The 24,901-nt window shown below is 40.0% G+C and overlaps 2 protein-coding genes across 3 annotated transcripts in view; one reads left to right on the top strand and one right to left on the bottom strand.

Moving 5' to 3' along the window:
- Positions 1-530, bottom strand: part of LOC115897502 — a 5,102-nt gene extending 4,572 nt beyond the window's left edge. For both annotated transcript variants that reach the window (XM_030930488.1, XM_030930489.1), the window contains exon 1: positions 137-530. In XM_030930488.1, coding sequence (XP_030786348.1) covers positions 137-506 — 370 coding nt within the window. In that variant the 5' untranslated portion in view covers positions 507-530. The remainder of the gene's footprint in view (positions 1-136) is intronic.
- LOC104658469 (putative ubiquitin-conjugating enzyme E2Q2-like protein) overlaps positions 1-24,901 on the top strand; it is a 25,217-nt gene extending 316 nt beyond the window's left edge. Inside the window, 6 exon segments of the mRNA XM_030930491.1 lie at positions 1,141-1,260; positions 1,263-1,307; positions 8,967-9,068; positions 15,124-15,228; positions 23,241-23,320; positions 24,857-24,901. Of these exon segments, the coding sequence (XP_030786351.1) occupies positions 1,141-1,260; positions 1,263-1,307; positions 8,967-9,068; positions 15,124-15,228; positions 23,241-23,320; positions 24,857-24,863 (459 nt within the window). The 3' untranslated portion in view covers positions 24,864-24,901.

The following is a 24,901-nucleotide window of genomic DNA, read 5'->3' as shown; positions in this document are numbered from 1 at the left end:
GGCCTCGGTGTCCCTTGCGGTTTTCCTGCCATGCTCCCACTAGAGTCAAGGTAGCTGGAAGAGGCGGAGCCGCGAGAGCGCCGCCGAGCGGCCCCCCGAGTGGTCGCGGCCATAACAGTGGCTCTCACAGGCTCACCTTCAGCGCCTCCGCCTCCGGAGATGAGGGTAAGATGTCCGTGTCTGTGTGTCCCTGTCCGTGTCAGCGCCCAGCGGCGGCCCCAAGGGGCAGGGTGAGGGCGGAGAGGAGGCTCCAGAAGTACCTGGACAAAGGGGAGCCTGCCCGGGAGAGGCCCCGGTTCCCCGGGCGAGGCGGACGGCGCCCCTTTCTCCTGTGACTGGCCCGCCCCGATCGCCGGGACTGCCGGAGGCTTGGGTGGGAGGAGGCGGAGGGCGCGTCTCTCTGTCTCCTTGCGGGGGGCTGGCTTGGGGGCTGCTGGCACCTCTCGCCCTCGTCCCCCAGCCCCGAGCTGGGAGCCTGCGTCGCCGGCAGCCCTTTCGGAGCTCATGATCGCCCTCAGTCAGCCGGCCTGCTCCCCAGAACCGTGTCGGGGTGTGGCAGGGCGGCTCCAGCTGTTGTTTGAGCCCAGGAGGGGAAGGGGAAAGGCCTTTAAGATTTTCGGTTTTTTGTCAGGGCGCAGTGGCTCTTTCCTGTAATCCTAGCACTTTGGGAGGCTGAGGGGGGTGGATCACCTGAGGTCAGGAGTTCTAGACCAGCCTGGCCAACATGGTAAAACCCTGTCTCTACTAAAAATACAAAAGTTAGCTGGGCATGGTGGCAGGCGCTTGCTGAGATGGAGCCTCACTCTGTCACCCAGGCTGGAGTGCAGTGGGCGATCTCGGCTTACTGCAGCCTCCTTCTCTTGACAATCCATGGGTTCAAGCGATTCTCCTGCCTCAGCCTCCCGAGTAGCTGGGATTACAGGCGCCCGCCACCATGCCTGGCTAACTTTTGTGTTGTTTAGTAGAGACGGGGTTTCACCATGTTGACCAGGCTGGTCTCGAACTCCTGACCTCAAATGACCCACCTCTGCCTCCCAAAGTTGTGTGATTACAAACCTGAGCCACCTCACGCGGACCCAAGGCCCTTAAGTGTAAAGGCCTCATTCTTCAGTCAGGTTTTCCTTGTTCCTGCATGTTCAGCCAATCGTTTTTAAGTTTGTGTTTAAGGAGAAACTAACAATGAAAACGGACTCGTTGAGGGAGGAAAAGTTAGAATGCAGCCTCTGGTGCTGTTTGAGCGATCCCTGTCTCCCCGGCCGGACCGCTGCTGTGTTCTGGAAAGGCGCATTGTACCGTGGATGTGGCAGGTAAGAGTCCTGCACAGGCGCTCTACCCGCTTTTCCTTTCAGGCTTCTGTATCAGCTATTTTTCCCCTGTAGAATGTGCTCCTGACAGCCACCCCCTAATCCTACCCAATTTGGCTTTACATGTCTGACCATCAAGGCTCTTCTGGGTCATATTTAGTTCATGCTGATATTTCCCCTTCCTCCCCTCTTTCGTCCTTACTATTTTTGCTTTGGTCATGTTATGCTGTGTTCTGTAAGGCTTTAAAAAAAATGTTTATGGTGGCAGGGGAGAATGTTTTATAATTATGCTTTGTGCTTTTTATCTCCCACTCAATAAATGCTTGGGAAATATTTGTTTTATTGAATGTCTGACCCTATCCTAGCTATGTTGTGCTGGAACAAACATCTTAACTGCCTTGTAAGTTAACTGCTAAGAATTTGTCAAAAGTGCAGAGATAACATCAAGAACTTGTCATGGATAGTACAAAAAGTCTCTAAGGGCTTGATGGAAGTCTGTAAATTGACTTCATGTGAAGGAGAGTGTAAGAAGTGAAAATGTAAAGCATGACTGGAGAGTTGGAGTCGTGAAGCCAGGGTCCCTTTCTCCAGATCCTTTGTAACAGTGTTATGTGATCTCTTCTAGAAGATCGTTCTGAAAGATAATGCCAACTCGGAACCTAGGAAACCCTCCAGTGGATTTCTGCAGCTTACGTGGTTCAAATCCTCATCAGTACCTTTCCTTTCTCTGCCTCAGTTTGCTTCCAGTGATGTTCTCAGTAACTGTAATTGCTCTCTGTCTTCGAATCCTTAAGCATTTTTTTAGATGACAGGGATATATGTGTATTTTTATTTTACCAAGTGTTAGAATTTTTATTCTGCTTTTGTGGGCTCTGAGTTAGCTACGTGGTTGTTGTAAAATGATTAGCAGGGAAAACCGTGTGCGTGTGTGTGTGTGTGTGTGTGTGTGTGTGTGTGTGTGTGTGTGTGTGTGTGTGTTTTAAGTTTCTTTTGTTGTCAGAGGACTTAGAATTTTATTTTATATGATGATTCTGTCAATTTACTTTATTCTCCACCCCACATTTATTGAACGGCAAAGTATGAAAGTAATGTGTCCCATAACCAGCCTTCAGAAGAATCACAACTGCTGTATATCTGAATTTTTTTTTTTTTTTTTTTTGTGGGGATAGAGTGTCACTCTATCACCCAGGCTGGAGTGCAGTGGTGCGATCTTGACTCACTGGAACCTCTGCCAGCCAGGCTCAAGTGATTTTCCTGTCTCAGCCTTCTAAGTAGCTGGGATTACAGGCACCTGCTACCGCACCTGGCTAATTTTTGTAGTATTAGTAGACACAGATTTCACCATGTTGGCCAGGCTGGTCTTGAACTCCTGACTTCGTGATCTGCCTGCCTCAGCCTCCCAAAGTGCTGGGATTACAGACGTGAGCTACTGCACCCAGCTGAACTTTCAAGAAGAAGTTTCTGCATCAGTTTTCAAAAAATTATGATATCAAAAGATAGCCATGCCCTACATTTAGAAAGACACGGAAACTGAACATACTGGCAGCAGTTTTGCTTGTTGGTGCTTAAGATAGAGCCACACGTTGGTCTCAGTGGATTTATGGAGAAAAATAGATACAGAAAGTTATTTCTAAATAAGACCAAAAAATCCTTTCTTAAGCAGTGACAGGTAAAGAGGTTGCCTTGCTGATCTTGAATTGTGTTGCCCTTGATTGAGACAGTTGTATGGTGGGGATGGTAGTGGTGATAAACTTGTTTGAAATTTGTCTGCTTATAGTAACCTTGGTGGTAGCTGTCACAGACAACTTCATCCTCACAGGCCTTAAAATTACTATAAAACTAATAGAATGGAGGAGAAACAAACGACCTGAATACTTAGATGCTTAAATAATTGTTCTGTGTTTTCATAACCGGCGAAAAAGAACAGTGTCAGAATCACTTAAACACTCCATGTAAGGAACACTGCCTGAATTTATATTGCGATTTTTGAGCATCACTTACTGTTTAAAAACTGGCATGTTGTAGGTCATATTTTAAAGACAAATAGAACACTTATCTTTTCAAGATGGTGATAAAGCTTAACCTTATCAAAATTACAAAATGTAAAACACATTCTTGAAAAATATTAATGCGTAGGTTCAAATATAGGTCGTCATTTTAGATGTCTTTCAAAAAAGATCATCTCTTAAGTATTAAACTGAACAAACATTGAACATATTGTAGAGTTTGTGCTCAAAGTGAAGTTTCCTGGGGTGATGGATGTTTTATAATATGGATAACAAAAACTTATTTTAAGAAGTTTAGAAATTTTGCCGGGCGCAGTGGCTCAAGCCTGTAATCCCAGCACTTTGGGAGGCCTAGATGGGCGGATCACGAGGTCAGGAGATCGAGACCATCCTGGCTAACACGGTGAAACCCCGTCTCTACTAAAAACTACAAAAAACTAGCCAGGCGACGTGGCGGCGCCTGTAGTCCCAGCTACCCGGGAAGCTGAGACAGGAGAATGGCGTGAACCCGGGAGGCGGAGCTTGCAGTGAGCTGAGATCCGGCCACAGCACTCCAGCCTGGGTGACAGAGCGAGACCCCGTCTCAAAAAAAAAAAAAAAGAAAAAAAAGAAAGAAATTTTTTAGGCAAAACTAGAAAATCATACTGATAATTCTACCACTCAGAATGTACCACCATGAGAATTTTGTATCTTTCCACTCCTCTGCTCATCTCTTTTCTCCTGTGCTTGTATGTGTTCCCTCTCCCTTAAAACAATCAGATTTTGTTTTTGTAATCTGCTTTCTCACTCAACAATATTGTAGATCCGTGTCATAAGTTACTCCTCTACACAGTGCCTTCAGTTATTCTGTGGTTGTGTTGGATGACTATACCATCTAGTCATTCGTGTTTCCTGGTACTAAATACATAGGGGTGAGTGAGTGTGTATGTGTGTGTGTGTGTGTGTGTTTTCTACCTTAACTAATGCTTTGGACATCAATAGGTAGAGCTAAATCCTTGAAACCTTCCAAGAGGTGGCTTTCATTTCTCATTGCTGATTTGTTTCCTAGAGATGGAACAAATTATATTGTGTGGAAAAAAATTTTTTGAGATGAAGTCTCGCTCTTATCACCCAGGCTGGAGTGCAAAGGCATGATCTTGGCTCACTACGACCTGCACCTCCCAGGTTCAAGTGATTCTCCTGCCTCAGCCTCCTGAGTAACTGGGATTACAGGTGCCTGCCACCATGCCCAGATAATTTTTGTAATTTTAGTAGAGATGGGATTTCACCATGTTGGCCAGGCTGGTCTGGAACTCCTGACCTCAGGTGATCCATTCACCTTGGCCTCCCAAAGTGCTGGGATCCAGGAATGAACCACCCCACCTGGCCTTTTTTTCTTCTAGGTACCAGCTGTTATATATCAGATTGGTAAAAATGTTAGAAAGTGTGCAATGAAATGGGCATTCTCACAGTCATGGCAGAAAGTATAGTTATCTTTGACTTTCTAGAAAGCAGTCTGGCATTCTAGAAACTTGCCTAACCTTTCCCATTTAGGCAAGATGAATTCTGACCACCCCCCAGTGGCCAATCTTGTCCCTGTGATTCCGTATCTCCCAGAAAGGGAGGACTAGTCTCAGAGAAAACCCAGAATTGCTTGGCTTAGCCCACCTGACAGCTAATCACTGGAAATGGGGTGGGCTGGTAGAGTCCTTTGGTCAGGTTTTGTGTCAAGAGAGGGATGTGGAAAGATGGGAGAGAGGTAGCAAAACTGGCCTCAATGGAACTAAGTAAGTTAACATAGAATGGCAAAGGAATGTTTCTTCCAAGGAAGAAATTCTAGGGAGGGAAGAAAGTGGAGGGCAAGGCAGCAGTTCTCAAAGTTTTGGGGTCATGATTCCTTCACACTCATAAAAATGTATTGATGGCCCAAGGAGCTTTTGTGTATGTAGGTTATATCTATTGGTATTTATCACTAGAAATTAAATCCAAAATATTTAAAATATTCTTTAACAGCTCACCAAATATTGTTATAAATGCTTTTATGAAAAGAAAATTTCTAAACCCAAAGTAATACAATCTAACATCTTTTGCAAATTTCTTTGATGTTTGTCATTTGCATCTGCATTCCATTTATTGTGTGGTATTTGCTTGAAAAAATGTGAAAAGCGGCCAATCTCATACAGATAGCCATTGTAGATCATTGTGGATTTTTTTTTTTCTTTTTTATGATAGGGGGTCTTGCTGTGTTGCCCAGGCTGGAATGCAGTGGTATGATCACGGCTTACTGGAGCCTCAGTCTCTAGGGACTCAGGTGAACCTCCTACCTCAGCCTCCAGAGTAGTTGAGATTACAGGTGTGTACTACCACACCTAGCTAATATTTTGTATTTTTTGTAGAGACAGGGTTTTGCCATGTTGACTTGGCTTGTTTTCTGATACTCCATCAAAACTTGATTTTTCTTGAACTTTGGATCTTTTACCCTTGCATGATATGATAACATCATGCATTGGTCACTTTGAAAATAATGGTTCACTGAGATCTTCTATATGTTGATACATTTGATTATACAGTATCAAAATACATTCATCAACATCACCATCAATCTTACCAGAATACTTTTGGAAAGCGAATGTGGATATAAGTTTTCTAAAATTCTAATTTTTTGTTCAAAAGCTTGAGTTTTACTATCAGCAATTTTATTGTTGAATTTTATTATGGCCTCTCTGTTGTTTTCCTTGAAATAACAGAATCTCCATTTTTGAGAAAATGTCTCCCAAAACCCAAGCTGAAATAACATTTTTTGTCAGTCATCCTTTGAAGTAAAAATGATATTCCATTAAAGTGGTTAATTCACTTTATGACTTAGTCACCCGAGGGTTTTTTCTCAGGCAGTCTGTAGGAATGCTCATGTATACTTCCCATTTCATCACATGAAATATTAAAAAGATATATTCAAGGATTAAGATGTAAGATTTTCACTGCTTCATCATAGACATTCTTTTTATTTTTGAGACAGAGCCTTGTTCTGTCACCAAGGCTGGAGTGCAGGAGCACGATCACAATTCACTGTAGCCTCAACCTTCTGGGCTCAATCAATCCTCCTGCCTCAGCCTGCCAAGTAGCTGGGACTACAAGCATGCAACCAGCATGTCCAGCTAATTTTTGTATTTTTAGTAGAGATGGGGTTTCACCATGTTGGCCAGGCAGGTCTGAAACTCTTGACCTCAGGTGATCTGCCCGCCTTGGCCTCCCAAAATGCTGGTGTTACAAGCCTGAGACACCATGTCTGGAGTGCCCTTCCTTTTTAAACCTTTAAAACTTTCCTGTGCATAGTAGTCATACCATGACTGCTAGTAGTTTGGTGTTACTGCCTTTATTTGTGCCAAAGTACCAGCATTTTTACCCACCATTGCATCCGCACCATTACAAAAAATATCACCATGTTAGTATTCCTGTCAAAATAGTTTGGACCTGGGGATCTGAGGGCCGCACTTTGGGAATCACTGAAATAGGTACTTAAACCTACTATATATCATATCTTTTCATCTACAAGGTTTTTTAAAACTTGATTTCAGTTAATGTTTCTGTAATTTTTTAAATATGGTTTTGAGGGGTTTCAGTCCAGAGCAACAACATATATTTTATTTTGCTTATACTGAAGTTTACTAGATGAATACTAACCTAATAGAATGAGGTCCTAAATCTAGTTGCAATTTCTTTAGCCAAAAGAGAAAAGAAGAAAAAAAAAAACACAAAACACAAAACTAAAAATTTAAAACTGGTCCATATGATGTATTCTCAATGTATGCTGAACAATTTGAAGAAGAAAATGCAATACTCAGTAAGTGGTATTCTTTAAGAACAGGATTGGGCCAGGCGCAGTGGCTCATGTTTGTAATCCCAGCACTTTGGGAGGCCGAGGCAGGCGGATCACAAGATCAGGAGATTGAGACCACCCTGGCTAACACGGTGAAACTCCATCTCTCAAAAAATTAGCTGGGCGTGGTGGCGGGTGCCTATAGTCCCAGCTACTCTGGAGGCTGATGCAGGAGAATGGCATGAACCCGGGAGGCAAAGCTTGCCATGAGCCGAGATCGCGCCACTGCATCCAGCCTGGGTGACAGAGTGAGACTCCTTCTCAAAAAAAAAAAAAAAAAAAAAAAAAAAAGGATTCATTCTGAAGAGTTTCCTTTAGCTTGTAAAGCGATTTGGGACACTATAAGAGAGGAATGAGAATAGTGAAATAAATCATTATTGAAGAGATATACTGTTAATGATGTCCTCTTTCAATACAACTTGTTTTATTTTCTTTTCTGTTTTTTTTTTTTTTTTTTTTTTTTTTGAGATGGAGTCTTACTCTATCACCAGGCTGGATGGCAGTGGCACATCTCAGCTCACTGAAACCTCTGCCTCCCGGGTTCAAGCGATTCCCCTGCCTCAGCCTCCTGAGTAGCTGGGACTACAGGCATGTGCAACCATGCCTGGCTAATTGTTTTTATTTTAGTAGAGACGGGGTTTCACCATGTTGTCCAGGATGTCTTGATCTCCTGACCTTGTAATCTACCCATCTGGGCCTCCAAAAGTGCCAGGATTACAGGCGTGAGCCACCGTGCCCCGTCAACTTGTTTTTCTGGTTTTCCATGGTTTCCATGGTTTTCTATGACTTGAACCTAGTTCTTCTGAAGCTAATAGGTAATAATAATGGCTTTTCCCCAATTTATAGTAGAAAACAGTACAAAACAACAGAGTAAATGTCTATTAGTGGGCGAAAGTGCATAATACTTAGTTCTTTAGCTTTTTTAAAAAATCACATGTAATTGTGTCCCAAAAATACATATATAGTAATGGTATTTATTGGTATTACTTGGTTTGTGTGATAGAATAAAATGTTAGAATTTTATGTTGTTTGAATTAGTTATCTATTGATCTTTAACTAATTTAGCAGCTCAAAACAACAAATATTATCTCAGTTTCTGTGGGTCAGGATTCTGTCCTGTTTACCGTGGGTTCACTGGCTTGGCCTCTCACCAGACAGTGAAGGTGTTGGTGGCAGCTGTGATCCATCCCAAGGCAGGATAGGGAGATAATGCACCTCCGAGCTCACATTGGCAGGATTCATCTCAGAGGCTGTTGGACTGGGCCTCCTTTTCTAGATGGCTATTGGTCAGAGGCCTTTTACAATACCTTGCCATGTGGGCCTCTCCATAGGGCACCTCATCACATGGCAACTGACTTCCATCAGAGGGAGCAATGGAGAGAGCAGGAGAAGGGTGACCAAGACAGGCATCATAGTCTCCTTGTAGTCTCACCTTAGAAGTGATGTTATTACTTCTGGTGTATACTCCTTGGTAGAAGTGAGTCACTAGGTCCAGGGGTGGGAATTTTACAAAGGTGTGAATGGCAGGAGTTGAGGGTGATCGGGCCCATTTAGAGGCTGCCTACCAGTGTTGAAGAAAATTGTTGACTTCTATGAGCTGTGGCAGCAGACAGTGCTATGCAAGGAGAATGGCTGTCTTAGAAGTCCAGCGCCTCATATGGGTTTTAATGTGTTGCCTTTTCCCCCTGATACATTTTGTTTAAATCCATGGTCATCTTGCCATTTAGTGATGTGGTTTAATTGCATATTTGGGTTAGTCTGTATGTAAACGTTTAACACAGGTGTCTCTGTGCTAAACAGGAATCCTATTCATCTTCTTCACCAATATGGTTTGTGGACTCTGATGAGCCAAATCTGATACCAGTTCTGGAATGTCTAGAAGATACTAAGAACAACAATTTGGTAAGGAAAGAAGCCAAGCTATTTTCTCTTTTCCTTATAAACATTATATTTAGAAATTACATGTTAAGAGATAATATGATTTTAAAAAAACATGAGTAATGACTATAATATTAGAGGAATTAAAGTCTGGGTATTTTAATTCCTCCAAATCTTACTTACTACCTGGATTCTCTTTATTATTTCCCACTTGTATAACCACAGTTTAGATTAGAAATTCAGGATCTCTTTTTCCCTGAATTCTAACCATTAAGCCAAGCTAGCATTTTGGGTAGTGACCACTAGCCAAGGTGGGAAGTAGAAAAGAGACCAAGGTGGAAGTGAAGGCAGAGATGGGGAGAATGACAGCAGAACTAGTGGGAGGGAATTGCCTTTTCTTTTAAGGGTCTGTAAGTCTGCAGTAAAAGTCAAAGGTATTCAAATAGGAAGTTTTGTTTTTGTTTTTAGTATATAAAGAAATACAACTTTTCATGATGGAAAAATTTTAAAAACTTTTTTTATTATAAAACTCATAAGCAACCATTGTTGAGAAAACTCATAAAGTTCAGAAAAGAAAAAAGAAAGAAATTAAAGTCTCCCATAATTTCTCTACCTAATATAACCACTATTGACAGTTGACGTGGTGGCCACTTTCTACCAGTATATGTTTTTTCTTTGATGGTAAAATACATAACCCTTATACATATATTTAAATAGTTGAGGTCGTATTCTGTATAGTTTTATGTTCTTTTTTTTTTTTTTTGGATGGCGTCTCGATCTTTCACCCAGGCTGGAGTGCAGTGGTGTGATCTCAGCTCACTGCAAGCTCCCCCTCCTGGGTTCACACCATTCTCCTGCCTCAGTCTCCCCAGTAGCTGGGGCTACAGGCACCCACCACCATGCCTGGCTAATTTTTTATATTTTTTAGTAGAGACAGGGTTTCACCGTGTTAGCCTGGATGGTCTCAATCTCCTGACCTGGTGATCTGCCCGCCTCGGCCTCCCAAAGTGCTGGGATTACAGGCGTAAACCACTGCCCCTGACCCTTTTATATTCTTTTAAAAAGTGTTTACTGTATTTCCCCATGATGTCATAGTCTTTATATAAAAATAACAATCATTATTTTCAGTTGACATGATTGTTTACCTAAAAATATCCAAATGAACCAAATGTAAAAAACAGTTTTTAAGATTACTGGTTAAAAGCTCTTTTATATAAAAATCAATAGCCTTCCCAAATGTTAGCTGTAATCACATAGAAGATATAGTGATGAAGTATTTTTTCAGGTATTTCAGCAAAAATAAATATCTAGGAATAAACTTAGATGTGCAGGACTTTTATCAAGGACATGACAAAATTTTGCTGAGTGGAATGAAAGATTTTCATTCTATGTTCATGGATGAGCAGATCTCATGTTATAAGTATGTTAGTTATCACCATGTCTTCATATTAATTTATAAATGTAATTTCTGCTGGGCACAGTGGCTCCTACGTGTAATCCCAAAAGTTTGGGAAGCTGAGGCGGGTAGATGACAATTAGCTGTGTGTGTGTGGCACACACTTGTAGTTCCAACTACTCCTGAGGCTGAGGGCTGAGGTGGGAGGGTCACTTGAGCCTGGGAGTCAGAGGTTGCAGTGAGCCGAGATCATGCCTCTGAACTCCAGGCTAGATGACAGAGTGAGACTCTGCCTCAAAAAAAAAAAAAAAAAAAAAGTACTGAGTGTGTATATATATATATATATATATATATATATATTTACAAATTTCAGTACAAATTCCAGCAGATTTATTTTTGGCACTTGACAAAGTGACTCTAAAGTTTGTTTAGAAGAGTAAATTTTAAAAAAGTATAAAGTATAGACTCTCAACCAGATATTAAATAAAATACTGTGGACCAGCTCTGGGCCAGACAGATAAAGGCAATGGAAGTTTAGAACCAGAGTCATGCAAAGGAAAATTTAGTGTAAGGAAAAGGTAGTATTTTAACTTAATAGTGAAAAGATAGATTATTCTGTAAATGGTTTCAGGAGAACTGACAATTTCAGGAAGTTTGAGTCTTAACTCCAATTTTTGTCAAAATAAGTTAGAGTTGGTTTAAACACATCTATTATTAAAATTTAGAACAGAAGAACATCGGTCTGAAGATATTTTAAGAGTGAAGGCTGAGGCTGGGGACACTGGCTCATGCCTTTAATCCCAGCACTTTGTGAGGCCAAGGTGGGAGGATTGCTTGAGCCCAGGAGTTTGAGATCAGCCTGGGCAACATAGCAAGACTCTCTCTCTCTCTCTCTAGATATAGATATACCTATAAATATACATATACAAATACAAAAAAAAAAAAAAAAAGAGTTAAGTTTTGTCTGGAGAGCCATGAAGATAAGAGGTAAAAATTAAAGGCTTGATGGACACATGTTTACATCTCCAGCAAGGGGATTGATGGGAAACAATGATAGACATAGCTCCATTACTGCTACCTCCTTTTAGGAAGTTGCTTCTGAACATCTAAAGATACCAGTTTTATAATAGCAGAAATGAGTTATTTTTCAGTGTCTAAAACATTACATGACATACATATATAAACATGTTCATAAAATGAAATGAAGTAGCATATAAAATTGGGCCTAGTGTTTTAAAAAGTAAATATATTTACATGAAAGAGAAAACTCACCTCCCACTCTTAGAGCCTCTGCCAGTTTACCATAGCCTAGTTTCTTGAGAGAATAAGCTACGTGTCTTCACCTTTTTTCACTGAGCTCATTATAATCTGGATTCTGCCTTCATCATGGCGCTAAAATTTATCTCCCAGTTGCCAAAACCAGTGGCTCCCTTCTTAGTCCCCAAAATGACCCTTCTGCAGTATTTTGATACTGTTGATTTTTCCCTTGTTGAAACATTCCTCCATTCTTAATGTCCACCAATAAAGAGTTGGTTAAATAAAAATTATAGTGTACATTTTATAACAGAATATTCTGTTGTGGACCAAAAAAATGCAGCCAGTCTTTCCATAGAGCATGTGCAAACTTCTAAGATATATTCAATAAAAAAAGTAAGTCATAAAATATTGTGTATCATCTGGCCCCTTTAGTATATACTGTAAAAACACTCTATGTCTGTGCTTATTTCTACTTACTTTTTCTCCCCTGGTGGATACAGGAAACTGTGAATAGTAGAACACAATTTAAAAAAAAATGTGTGTCTTCTGTGCCAGGACCTGTGATAATTCAGTATAAAGGACAAAAAAGGCATGTCCCTGTCCTCTGGTAAGGGACATGATAATCAAGTGAGACTTCTATCAGATTATTTTCTCCTGTTTTGATCTTATCTCCCTGCCTTGGTCTCCTCCGATCTCTTCTTCCTTGGCCTGCTTCTCTCTTCTATTCTCATTCTGTGCTTCCTCTGAGTAATCTTTGACTCCCATTACTTAAGTCATGACCTATGTTCCAGGGATTCCTAAATCCATATTCATCTCCAGAGTTTCAAGCCCATATATCTGTCTGTATATCATATATGTTAGGGAATCTCACTTGGAGTGACATGGCTATTCAAAATGATGATATTTAAATGTTCATGTATCCACCTCCTAGCACTCTATCAGCCCCATCATGTGTTCCATCAATAATTCTCCTTGTCATTGTGAGTGGGACAAAATGAAATAATCAAACTAGTCACCCATGCCTAACCCTGGGAACTGTCTTAGCATTCTTTTATATACTACTGTTCTCTGACCCCCCAAAACTAGTAAATTTCTAAGACCTGTCCTTCTGAATGTCTCTTAATATTTTCCCTGTGAGCTCGGTTTCTTCCTCCAATCCCTCAAATTCTTTTTGTGTGTGTGTGGTCGGGGAAGAGAGTAAAATTGAAATTCATGGAAAATGTACTACCGTGTCTTTCTTTCTTTTTTTTCCTTCCTTCCTTCCTTCCTTCCTTCCTTCCTTCCTTCCTTCCTTCCTTTCCTTCCTCCCCTTCCTCCCTCCCTCCCTCTCTCCCTCTCTCTCTCTCTCTTTCTTTCTTTCTTTGATTCATTCTTTCTTTGATTCATTCTTTCTTTGATTCAATCTTTCTTTTTTTGAGATGAAGTCTCACTCTCATCCGCCAGGCTGGAGTGCAATGGTACAATCTTGGCTCAGTGCAACCTCTACCATCTGCATTCAAGCAATTCTCCTGCCACAGCCTCCTGAGTAGCTGTGATTACAAGCACCTGCCACCACACCCAGCTAATTTTGTATTTTTAGTAGAAATGGGGTTTCATCACGTTGGCCAGGCTGGTCTGGAACTCCTGACCTCAGGTGATCCGCCCGCCTTGGCCTCCCAAATTGCTGGGATTACAGGTGTGAGCTGCCGCACCTGGCCACTACCCTGTCTTTCTTGTTCCTTGGTATGACTCCACTACCCTGCTGCCTCTCTCCCCCTGCAGCAGCATAATTTAGGAATCAGAGAGACTGTGGGGTTGATGAGGATATATATTATTATTTAGGCGCACCGGCCCAGTCAGATTAACATCTAAAGGACAGAGCCCTGAACAAAGAGTCAGGTTACCTTTTAAGCATTTTGTGGGGTAGGGGGGAGATCTGTGCAGGGGGAAGCATATTACAGAAACAAGAAACAAAGACAGTTATTCATTTCAGACATGCATTACATTATTTCTTACTTTTCAAGAAAAAACATGTTTTACAACTTGTGTTTACTGTCTAGTGACCTTGCAGCTACACGGCTAGAGAAACAGGGTCTTCACAATGCCTGGGAAAGGAGAAAAGGTGAGGCTCACTAGCCTCAGAAAAACAGACAGTTGATTTTTAAAGTACTCCACCTCTTTTTCTGTCTTAGGGGGAATTGGGTATTTTTTAACATACAACTGAGTTTTTGCTTACACGTTCTTCAATTTCTTTTAATTCCTGTTTCACCCCAGCCCTCCTGTAGCCCCTTCTGTGCTAGAGGTCAGAGTGTCCAGGTCTGTGTCCAGATCACCATGCCTCATCTTCATTATGTACTTAGCACAAAACGGAGCACGTTGGGTGCATAACAAATTCACACTGGGGCTTGGCTTCCTTTTAAGCATGAGGATTTTTGGTGGATCCTAAGTTATGGTTCAACCTTCTAGTTTCCACTTGCTTCACTGTTCACTTTGGGAAGGCTTATTCTTTGCTTCATTAACCCATTCTAATCCTGTGTCTTCTTTCTTTGTCCTTTGTAAACCTGCTTCTTTCTCTTCATTTCTTTTCTGGGTCGGAGGCCCCCAGAAAATTGTTCCTGACCAAATGAAGTGAGTCGCCTTATTAGGTCCCATTTGAGTCACCTTATACATTGAAAAACATTTTAAACAATGAAAACCACACTTGTGCACATAGTTTACCTTGCTTACTTCCTTAAAGTAAATATGCTTACAACACAATTAGGACTTAAACATGGAAATTTACAGTTATTCATTGCAGTTTCCTAGTGAATTATTATTTTTTAGACAGACACTTAAGAGCCTATTAAGTATCAAGTGTTTTACAGGTTTTATTTAATCTTTACCATTCTGCGAAAGTTTTTATTTCTTTGTTTTACAGATGAGTAGACTCAAACTCAGGGAATTAGATACGATATCCAAGGTCATCTAGATTTCCTGGCTCTGTCTGCTGGATCACATTTGCTTTTGTACTTTTAACTGACTATGATTGAAATATATACTTTTATAATCCATGGGTAACAACACTGCCTGTGTGTGGTTTTTTTTCTTTTTCTTTATTTTTGGTAACCTCATTAATGCATTAATGTTCTCTTGTTTGAAGTTGTAAGTTTGTAACAAAACAAGGTAGCAATGAGAAATTGGACAGTGTCTGAAATTTCCTTCCTCTGTCTTTATTGTTGTCATTCTGCTAGGTATCAGCTGTAGTGATTATATGCCAAGCAATAGTAACTTTCTTAAACTAGACACTCCTGAAAATATTTTAAAGAGTTTTTATTAATCTGTAAGCTGTAGTTGAACAGTAACAAACTTTTTTATTTCCTCCTGGATTGATTACCGTAGACATAACATTATTAATGTCTTCTAAGGGCTCTTTAACATAATGCTTATTTACTGAAATGTGTTTTGTAGCTTCATCAGCAATTGAAGTCGGTGATATGTGGACTCTGCAGATTATATAACCTTCCTAAGCACATGGATGTTGAGATGCCAGATCAACCACTACCCATGGGTCAGGTAAAGTAAAAATTCTCTAGTTTCAAGAGATAAAATAAATTGTCTCAAACAAAAGTCAAACTAGGATGATTTTTTTTATTACTCAACTTATTTAGAAGTTAGTTTTTCTGTACCTATTGAATTGTTCTGTTTGTTCTGTTAGATACTAAAAATAACCTTTTCATTCTTTGGAGCTGCTGTTGTTTAGTATGACAGGCAACAATTGCCCTTTTCCCTAACACCAGCTTTTTGTTGTGAATATTCTTGGTGTCCGTAAATGTTCTTGCTTCTTTCATAGTTTGTGTTTTCTCAATGAATTACCTTCACCTAGAAATGCCATCTCCTTAAGTCTGTCTGTGCTTCTTAAGGACTCGCGCAAATGTTATTTCCTGCAAGTGACAGAAATCTCCACTAGGTCACCACTACCCCTAACTTCTTCCTGGATGTACCTATTTAGGCATCAGTTATTGACATTTTAGTATAATACATGAGAATTTAGCTCTTATACCACCCACTTTTCCTTCCTCAAATATTATCCTTAGTCATATAAGTAATCACTAATTATCATTAGGACTTCATAAAGCCAAGTTTTCTAGTATATTTAGGATAGGATATTTCTTTTCATGGTCCTGCCTTTTGTTTTGCAGTGTCTTCCTCATAATAGTAACTTTTAATTTAAAAAACTCTGTCGTAGCCCTTTCTCTGAGATCTCCTTCTCTTCCAAAGCCTTTGGCTCCTCTGTGCCCATTTTGGCAGGTTGTTCTTTGGGTTGGCTGTGCAGATGTCATCTTGAGGTTTTTCTCATCTGCTCTCCTAGAGTTGATCCATTGTTTCCTGGATCCCATGTCATCTTTCTTGGCTTTCCCTTTGTCATTTTACCTGACTGTTTCCTCCAGTAAAATCCAAAGGAAGCATAGAGTGGCATATTTTCTGATCTCTAGCTTCTGAAAAAAAATGCAATGCAGTGTTTGGCTTTTGGAGTCAGTCGAGATAGGTTTGAATCTTGGTTCTACTGCTTATTAGCTGTATGCCTTTGAGCTGATTCCCTAAGTGCTCTATGCATCAGTTTTCCATTTGCAAAATGGGGGAGCCAGCAATAGTATTAGTACCTATGTTTCTAGGGCGCTATGAGGATTAAATGAGTTGGTATATGTAAACCATTTAGAACAGTGCCCGGTGCATAGCACATCCCCATCACTATTTACTTTTGTCATAATCTACCCTCACACTTGATTGATAGTTTGGTTGATTATGTATTTCTAGATTGAGGATAATTTTACCTTAGAATTTCAAAGTCTGTGCTGTTGTCTTCTAACCAGTCATGGTGGTGAAGCCTCATGTCATCCTGAGTTTCACCATTTAGGCATGACTTTCTCTCTGGAAGCTTTTAGAATTTTGTCTTTTCCTTGGTGAGCTGAAATAGCGCAACATTGTACTTAGTGTAGGTCTTTTCTCATTCATTGTGCTGGGTACACCGAATGGACAGGCCTATGGATAGGCTCTTTCAAAGTTGGAATCTTGAATCTTGTCATATTTTTGTTAACTTTCTCCTTTCCATTTTATTTGTTCATTTTGAGGTGTCTGTTAATTGGGTTTTAGTCCTCTTGTCTTGACTCTTGTATCTCATGTGATTTCTAATTTTTTTTAAATTTTAAGTTCTGGAATATTTTTCTTATCTTTTGATTGTAGGAAATGTTATTTGGACAGTCAAAACTTTAAGTTTTGTTTTGGTTATTTATTGTTGCTTAACCAATTTTCCCAAAACTTAATGGCATAAAACTACACATTTATCTCTTTGTCACTACTGTATGGGTTAACTGGGGATAGCCGGACAGTTTTTCTGCTGGTCTCATTTGGCATCTCTCACTGTGTGGTTAGACGGTGTCAGGGACTGGTCGTCTGGATGCTCAGCTGCAGTGGAGTGTCTGAGACGGCTTCTTCACCCACAGGCCTGCCTCCTTGGTGTTTCTTTATGTGGCTTCCTCTCTGCCTAGCATCTCATGCTCTAAGGCCTCTTCATGTGGCTTCCTCTCTGCCTAGCATCTCCTGCTCTAAGGCCTCTTCATGTGGCTTCCTCTCTGCCTAGCATCTCATGCTCTAAGGCCTCTTCATGTGGCTTCTCTTTCTTCAAGAAGATAGTCAGTGTGGAGCTGCCAGGTGTTCTTAAGACTTAGACCTGGAACAGGTCCACTGTCATTTCTACCAAATTCTCTAGGCTAGAGTGAGTCTTGGGGCCAACGCAGATTCACTGTGGGATGGGCCTGTCCAAGGACATGATGACAGGAGGTGTGGCTCATTGGGGACCAACACCCAAGATGAATCCTGGGTTCTAAGACCTTTTTCTTCTCTGATTATTCCTGATTCATATTCTATTTTTGTTTTATTCATGTAATATATTCACAAGTGTCTTTATGAAGTGATTTTGACACTCTTTTGTCTTCTCTCTAGCATCTCTTTGTTCTTTAATAAATTTTTTTCATAGTTTATTTTGGTCTTATTTTTCTTTTTAAAGCCTTTCCTTAAATTTTACCTATTCTATGTTGCTTATCATTTATAGTCTTCTTTTTTTTTTTGAAATGGAGTTTCGCTCTTGTTGCCAGGATGGAGTACAATGGCGTGATCTCGGCTCACCGCAACTTTTGCCTCCTGAGTTCAAGTGATTCTCCTGCCTCGGCCTCCTGAGTAGCTGGGATTACAGGCATGTGCCACCATGCCTGGCTAATTTTTGTATTTTTAGTAGAGATGGGGTTTCTCCATGTTGGTCAGGCTGGTTTTGAATTCCCAACCTCAGGTGATCTGCCCACCTAGGCCTCCCAAAGTGCTGGAATTAAAGGCGTGAGCCACAGTGCCCGGTCTGTATTCTTTTTTTTTTTTAATTCCTTTTTTTGTTCATTCATATTTCAGAGAGGTACTAAAAGACTGGGAGACTGGGTGTGTCAGCTCACACTTACAATCTCAGTGCTTTGGGAGACTGACGTTGGAGGCTCACTTGAGCCCAGGAGCTCAAGACTAGTTTGGGCAATGTTGTGTGACCCCATCTTTACAAAAAATTAATGAAAATAATAGCCGGGTGTGGTGACACCCACCTGTAGCCCCAGCTACTTGGGAGGCTGAAGCAGAAGGACCTCTTGAGTCCAGGATGTTGAGGCTGAAGTGAGCTGTGATCATCCTGCTGCATTCCTGCATTCCAGCCTGGGTGAAAGAGCAAGACCCTGTCTCAAAACTAAATAACTATATAAATAAATTAATTAAATACATAAATACAAATAAAAAATAAAATTAAAAAATTGATTGGGAGTTCTTCATGGCCAAGACTTGGCAACTGATAGCTTTTAGGGGGAATGTATGCTGACTCCTGATTGTTTTCCTCTACCCCTCTTTCTTATCTCCCGGTGCAATCATAAATGATGGCTGGAACTACTCCATTCCTCTGGAGATGAAATCTGCATTCTCTTGTCTGAGATAGATATGTTTGCTTGGGTCCTGCTTAAGGAGATGGGGGAGGGCAGTGCATTTCAGTGCCTAGAAAATGTGTTCTCTATGTAGGCTTTTGGTTAATCTCTGTTTTCAGTCTTGCCTATCAGTCCCACCCACGGGGGTACCTGGTGTCTGAGTCTAGAACCTTTCCAGGTTGCTGTGGGACAAATTAGCTTCCTTGTTATGGGTATCCCCCAACCTCCACTTTTGTTTGCTTTGCTCGACTAATTAACCATTTTCCATTTACTGTCATTGTCTAATGGAGGTGAATCTTCTGTTGGTAATCCCATTTCTTTTTTTGTAATTGTGTGTTTATATAATGTTTCTTCTTCACTGTATTTCTAGTGGAGCCTCAGGACAAAGAGCAGATGGTGGAAATATGTGTTCAGTGTTCAGTTTTTTTCCGTAAGACATTTGCAAATTGTGTTTTTCACTGAATATCACATGGACTTAATGCATATAGAGCTACCTTGTTTGTCATGATTGTGCCTACAATTCTATGAAGAAATATGATTGGTGAATTACCTGATGAAATTTTCCTAATTTTGAATCATCCTTGCATTCCTATAATAAACACTGTAAGAATGGCTATGGTAATATTTCATTTTTGCATTTTTACTTCTGTATTAAATAAGATTATATTTTGTTTGTTTCCTTTAAGGCTCTTATTTCATTTCAGTATCAAGGGTATGCAGGGATAGCTTGGGAAACATTACATCTTTTTTCTAAGACCTAGGATGTAGATCTAGTCTACACAGTAATTTTCAACTACAGGAATATTATGCCTCCCATGGGATATTTGGAAATATCTGGAGACATTTTTGTGGTCACAACTGGTCATGCTTGGGAGGTCTTATTGGCATTCCATGGGTAGAGGAGATGTTACTAAATGTCCCACAACACAGCAGGAGAACCCTCCACAAAGAATTGTCTGGCCCAATATATCAATATTGCTGAGGCTGACAAACGCTGGTTTAAATGAATGTCCAATTGGAAGATGAGTCTTTGTCTTTTTCCTTCTTCTGCATATTGGTCTCCAGATTTTCCATTTCTTCAGTTAGTTTTTGTAACTGTAGATTCTTAAAAGAAATGAGCACTTCATCCATACTTCTAAGGTGTTTTAAAGATGTGTGAAGTTTTCACTTTTTGCATCATATTCACATGTGGCTATATGCCCTTTTCAAAGTTTTCTTTATCTTGATCACTTATCAGAGGTGTGACTGTTTTATTATCTTAGTCTTTTGAAAGAATCCTCCTTTAGTGTTATTTTTTAAATTTGGTGGGGTGTTTTTCACATTTTCCTTAAGTCTTCATTATTTCCCCTTTTTGTTTATTTTGCTTTTTCTGGTGTAGTGGATCAATGTAATTTAAATTGCTTTTTAAACAAACATATAAGGGTATACACTTCCTTTGGGTGCTGTTTGACTTTATTGCACAAGTTTTAAAATCTATTTTCTAAATAGTTTGTATTTTCTAAGTCATTTTATTGCAACCTCTGTTCACGTTGCTCTTACTATTAAAACTTTCCGTTGGCCAGGCATGGCGGCTCACGCCTGTAATCCCAGTATTTTGGGAGGCTAAGGCAAGTGGATCACCTGAGGTCGGGAGTTTGAGACCAGCCTGACCAACATGGAGATAGCCCATCTCTATGAAAAATACAAGAACTAGCCAGGTGTGATGGTGCATGCCTATAATCCCAGCTACTCGGGAGGCTGAGGCAGGAGAATAGCTTGAACCCAGAAGATAGAGGTTGCAGTGAGCTGAGACCGTGCCACTGCACTCAAGCCTGGATAACAAGAGCGAAACTCTAAAAAAAAAAACAAAAAACTTTTTATTGTGAGATATGACATGTATTGAAATTATATAAAACATAAGCTTAGTGTAACATATAGTTAGAGTCAGTACTTGGGAACCAACACCTAGCCAGCACCGAGGTGAAGAGAAGGCACATTGCTTGCACCACAGAAACCTTCTGCAGGCTGCTTCCCTATCACCATGCCTCTGTACACTTCATCTTGCCTTATGTTTCTCTAGTGTTATCACTCATGTATGCATCCTTGAACAATACAGTGTAGTGTTGCCTATTGTTTGAACTTTTGAAAATCATACCATATGTATTTTTTCATCTCTTTGTTGTCCTCAACATTGTGTATGAAATTTGTTCCTATTGTGTGTAGCTATAGTTCTTTTGCATTGCTGTATTTACTCCATTGTTTGAAAATACCATACCGTTTATTCCCTTGACTAGATACAGACATGTGGGTTGTTTCCCATGTTATTAGGAAGAGCAAATGCTGCTATGATCATTTTTATCTATATTTAATGGTACCCCTGTGCCAGCATTTCTCTGGGGCACATACTTAGGAGTTGGATGACTGAGGCATGAGGATCAATTTCTTCTTTTACCCAAGACTTATCCAGGAAAAAAAAATTTAAAAAGCATTTTCAGGTGGCTTTTGAGGTATTTTAAGTGCACCAATATGGTCAGAGAATACAGCCTGTGACCTTTCAGCTAGATTGTCAGCAATCATTTAGACTTCACGGTTGGCGTTACTGTTGTCTTTGGTTATTGCTACTTCTTGTATTATGTCTCCTGCTCCCTGCCCCACAAGTATATCCCTGAATAATATCCTGGGTTTTTTTTTCCTAGAAAGAGTTTGTGGGGATGTGTATGGAGTGTGTTCCATGAACTTGCTGTGTGTTATCACTTGTTCAACAAATATTTGACTCTGTATGAAGTACTCCATCCATATCAGTGTGGAGAATCCCGAGGCAAACATACACAGATATGATTCCTGTCTTGATGGAGCTAGATATAGAATTCTGAGGTCATAATTGAGTTTCTTTCCAGGTCTTTACACTTTTATGTTCTGATATTTATTGTTATAGATGGAAAGTCTCATGCCTATCTGATTCGTAGTTCTTTCTGATAGTTAGTATGATTTTCTGTGTAACTGTAAAGTGTGGGGGTTTTAATTTTTTTTTTTTTTTTTTTTTTTTTTTTTTTTTTTTTTTGAGAGGAATTCTTGCTCTGTCACCCAGGCTGGAGTGCAGTGGCACGATCTTGGCTCACTGCAACCTCCACCTGTCAGGTTCAAATGATCCTCCTGCCTCAGCCTCCTGAGTAGCTGGGACTACAAGCATGTGCCACCAGGCCTGACTAGATTTTTGTAGTTTCAGTAGAGACAGGGTTTTCACCATGTTAGCCAGGATGGTCGCGATCTCCTGACCTCGTGATCGGCCTGCCTCAGCCTCTCAAAGTGCCAGGATTACAGACATGAGCCACCTTAAATGCTTTGCTGAGTCAAGTCCATTGTGCTCTGGCCCTTCTACAAGTGGTTTTTTTGTTTGTTTGTTTGTTTGTTTGTTTTGATTGGATGGTTTTTGGTTGTTTCCTTGTTTGTTTGTTTTGGTTTGGGGGTCTTATTTTTACCTTCTAGAATTGTCTTTTGCATTGTAATCTGTTTTGTATTTTGTGGATACAGTATCTTCTCAATTACTGCTAAAGATTCCAATTAGGTTTCACAATTCTGTTTATTTCCTTCATTAGCAGTGCTTCAGGTCATTTGTGCTTCTTTGACTTGGCACCTTCCTTTCAGGTTGCTAATTTTCTTCAACTCTCTGATGATACATGGTTATCTGTTCATTTATACATGAGGTATACCTTTGAGCAGTATCAGTTGTTATGAATGTCTTCAGAATTGTCACTCTTTTCTGCTGTGGCCTCCCCCTCCTGATTTGCAGACCTGTGCTCTTCCTGTGGCATGAGGATGGGGAGGTGCTGGCCAGTGAGCTTTCCAGATTTTGAACTAAAAGGTCTGGATTCTAACCTGAACTGGCCTTAATGGTTAAAGATGCATTTATATACTATGTCCTAACGAGGAAGCTTATCTTTTGAACTTTGTCCAAACTGGGTATGAAGGCCCTTCCTAAAAATTCATTACATTCATTTCTGAACTTGATAATTGTAATTTGTGTTAATTGGTAAATTATGTCTTGTAGAGAGATATTTGATAGTAAATTTCATGCTTTTAAAAAGAAAATTTGCTTTATAGTGAGGTGGTAATCATTTCAAATTCTTAGTTTTGGGAAGTGTCTACTATAGGTAACGTATCTGACCTTTTAAAATGTAAAGAAATTGAATTTATGTAATGATTCAGGCTTTTCAAAGTTACAAAGATAGCTGTTTTAAGAAGTTGATAGTTTGGGACATTTATTTTAAACAAAGTAAGCCTTTGATCTTATGCACATAGCCATATAAGTAAAAGGTTTCCTTATTTTAAATTAGATTACATTTTAAAGATTTTTTCATTTTTGCTTTATATTTGACTGATTGCTTTTCTTTATTCTGAAGGCATCCATTAAGTTAAATTGTTCAAAATCATTTCATTTTGAAAAGCTGAGAACTGTTGTTTGTCAAATCAAAGTTGGATTTAAAAATGCACATTTTAATTTTAATAAGCTCTCTGGTAGTGGGACTGCAGTGACAGATGGTTGGGAGTTTGTCCCTAAAGCTATGACACCAGTCTTCTAATGTGCATATTTGTTCCGTGTAGCCCTGGAAGATTCTTTCTCTATTTTTGAATGGGACAAAAGAAGAAGTGACTTCAAAGAAGAGGAAGAAAAGATGGCTGAAGTAGGTATATTATATAAGAATAACATTTTGGCCAGGCCAGGTGGCTCATGCCTGTAACCCCAGCACTACGGGAGGCCAAGGCGGGCAGATCACCTGAGGTCAGGAGTTTGAGACCAGCCTGGCCAAAGTGGCAAAACTCTGTCTCTACTAAAAGTACAAAAATTAGCTGGGCGTGGTGGCAGGCACCTGCAATCTCAGCTACTCAGGAGGCTGGGGCAGGAGAATGGTTTGAACCCGGGATGGGGAGGTTGCATTGAGCCAAGATCATGCCACTACACTCCTGTCTGGGTGACAAGAGTGACACTCTGTCTCAAAAAAAAGAAAAAACCATAAATATCTTCAGTTTTGAACATTTGAGTAATTCTCTAATCTCCTTCATAAATAACTACTAATGTGGCAGAATTGAAAGCACATCATATTTGGAATACAATTTAATTTATAAATTCTGGCTTTACCTCTAACTCATGATATGCCTTTGAGCAAATTTTTTATCTGAATTCTTGGATTTGATTTTCTGGAAAACAAAAGCTCTTAACTTTTAGCACTAAAATTATATTTTATACCAATCAGTACTTAACATGTATTTGGTTATTTTTTGGAAGAGAAACTACTGAGTTTAAAAAATTTTATGCTTGCATAAAAGGGGAATTTGAACATACTTTATGGACTGCTTGCCAGAAGTAGTGAAACTGTCTCTTGTTGAAAGCTCATTCAAAGAAATGTGTCTTAGTCTGTTTTATAGTGTTTTAACAAAATAAGAGAGAGTGAGTAATTTATAAAGAACAGTCCTTTCTTTTCTGACAGTTCTGGAGTCTGGGAAATCCAAGATGAAAATATCAACATTTGGTGTCTCAGGGCCTTCTTGTTGCATCCTCACATAGTAGCAGGCAGAAGGGCAGGAGAGCAAGCTAGTCCAACGTGTGAAGCCTCATTCATAAGGGCCTTAATCCCATGAAGGAGGAAGGAGCCCTCTTGGCCTAATAACCTCTTAAAAGTCCTACCTCTTAATATCATCACATTGGCAACACTTGAATTTTGGAGGGAATACATTCAAACAGTAGCAAATTTAGTACAGCAAATTCCAAAGACATTGAGCCTAGGCCAGTTGTCAGTCATGGGTATAATTTTAGATGTTTTCAGGCTCTGAAGTTTTGCATTTAAATTTAAACTTTGGAACAAAGATCTATGTCTCTGCATTGACCAAATAGAATATATGTGAATTCCATGGTCTTGATTGTTTTAAAAGACTTTTTTCTGTTTGGGGTCTTATAATTAATTTAGGATTCCATTTTCTTAGTTTGGAAGTTATTAATCTAAAATATACTTTAGAGTGCTTCAGAACTAACAAAGTAGTGTTGTAGGCTTCTTTTTGTTTGTTTTCTGAGAGAGGGTTTTACTGTCACAGAGGCTGGAGTGCAGTAGCGCAGTCACGGCTCACTGTAACCTTGAACTCCCGGATTCAAGTGATTATCCTGAGTAGCTGGGACTACAGTCTGGTGCCCCATGTCCAGCTCATTTCTTTTTCACTTTTTGTAGAGTTTGAGTCTCGCTCTGTTGCCCAGGCTGGTCTTGAACTCCTGG

Source organism: Rhinopithecus roxellana, chromosome 5, assembly GCF_007565055.1.
Source record: "Rhinopithecus roxellana isolate Shanxi Qingling chromosome 5, ASM756505v1, whole genome shotgun sequence".
Taxonomy (NCBI): domain Eukaryota; kingdom Metazoa; phylum Chordata; class Mammalia; order Primates; family Cercopithecidae; genus Rhinopithecus; species Rhinopithecus roxellana.
This window is presented reverse-complemented; position numbering and strand designations above follow the sequence as displayed.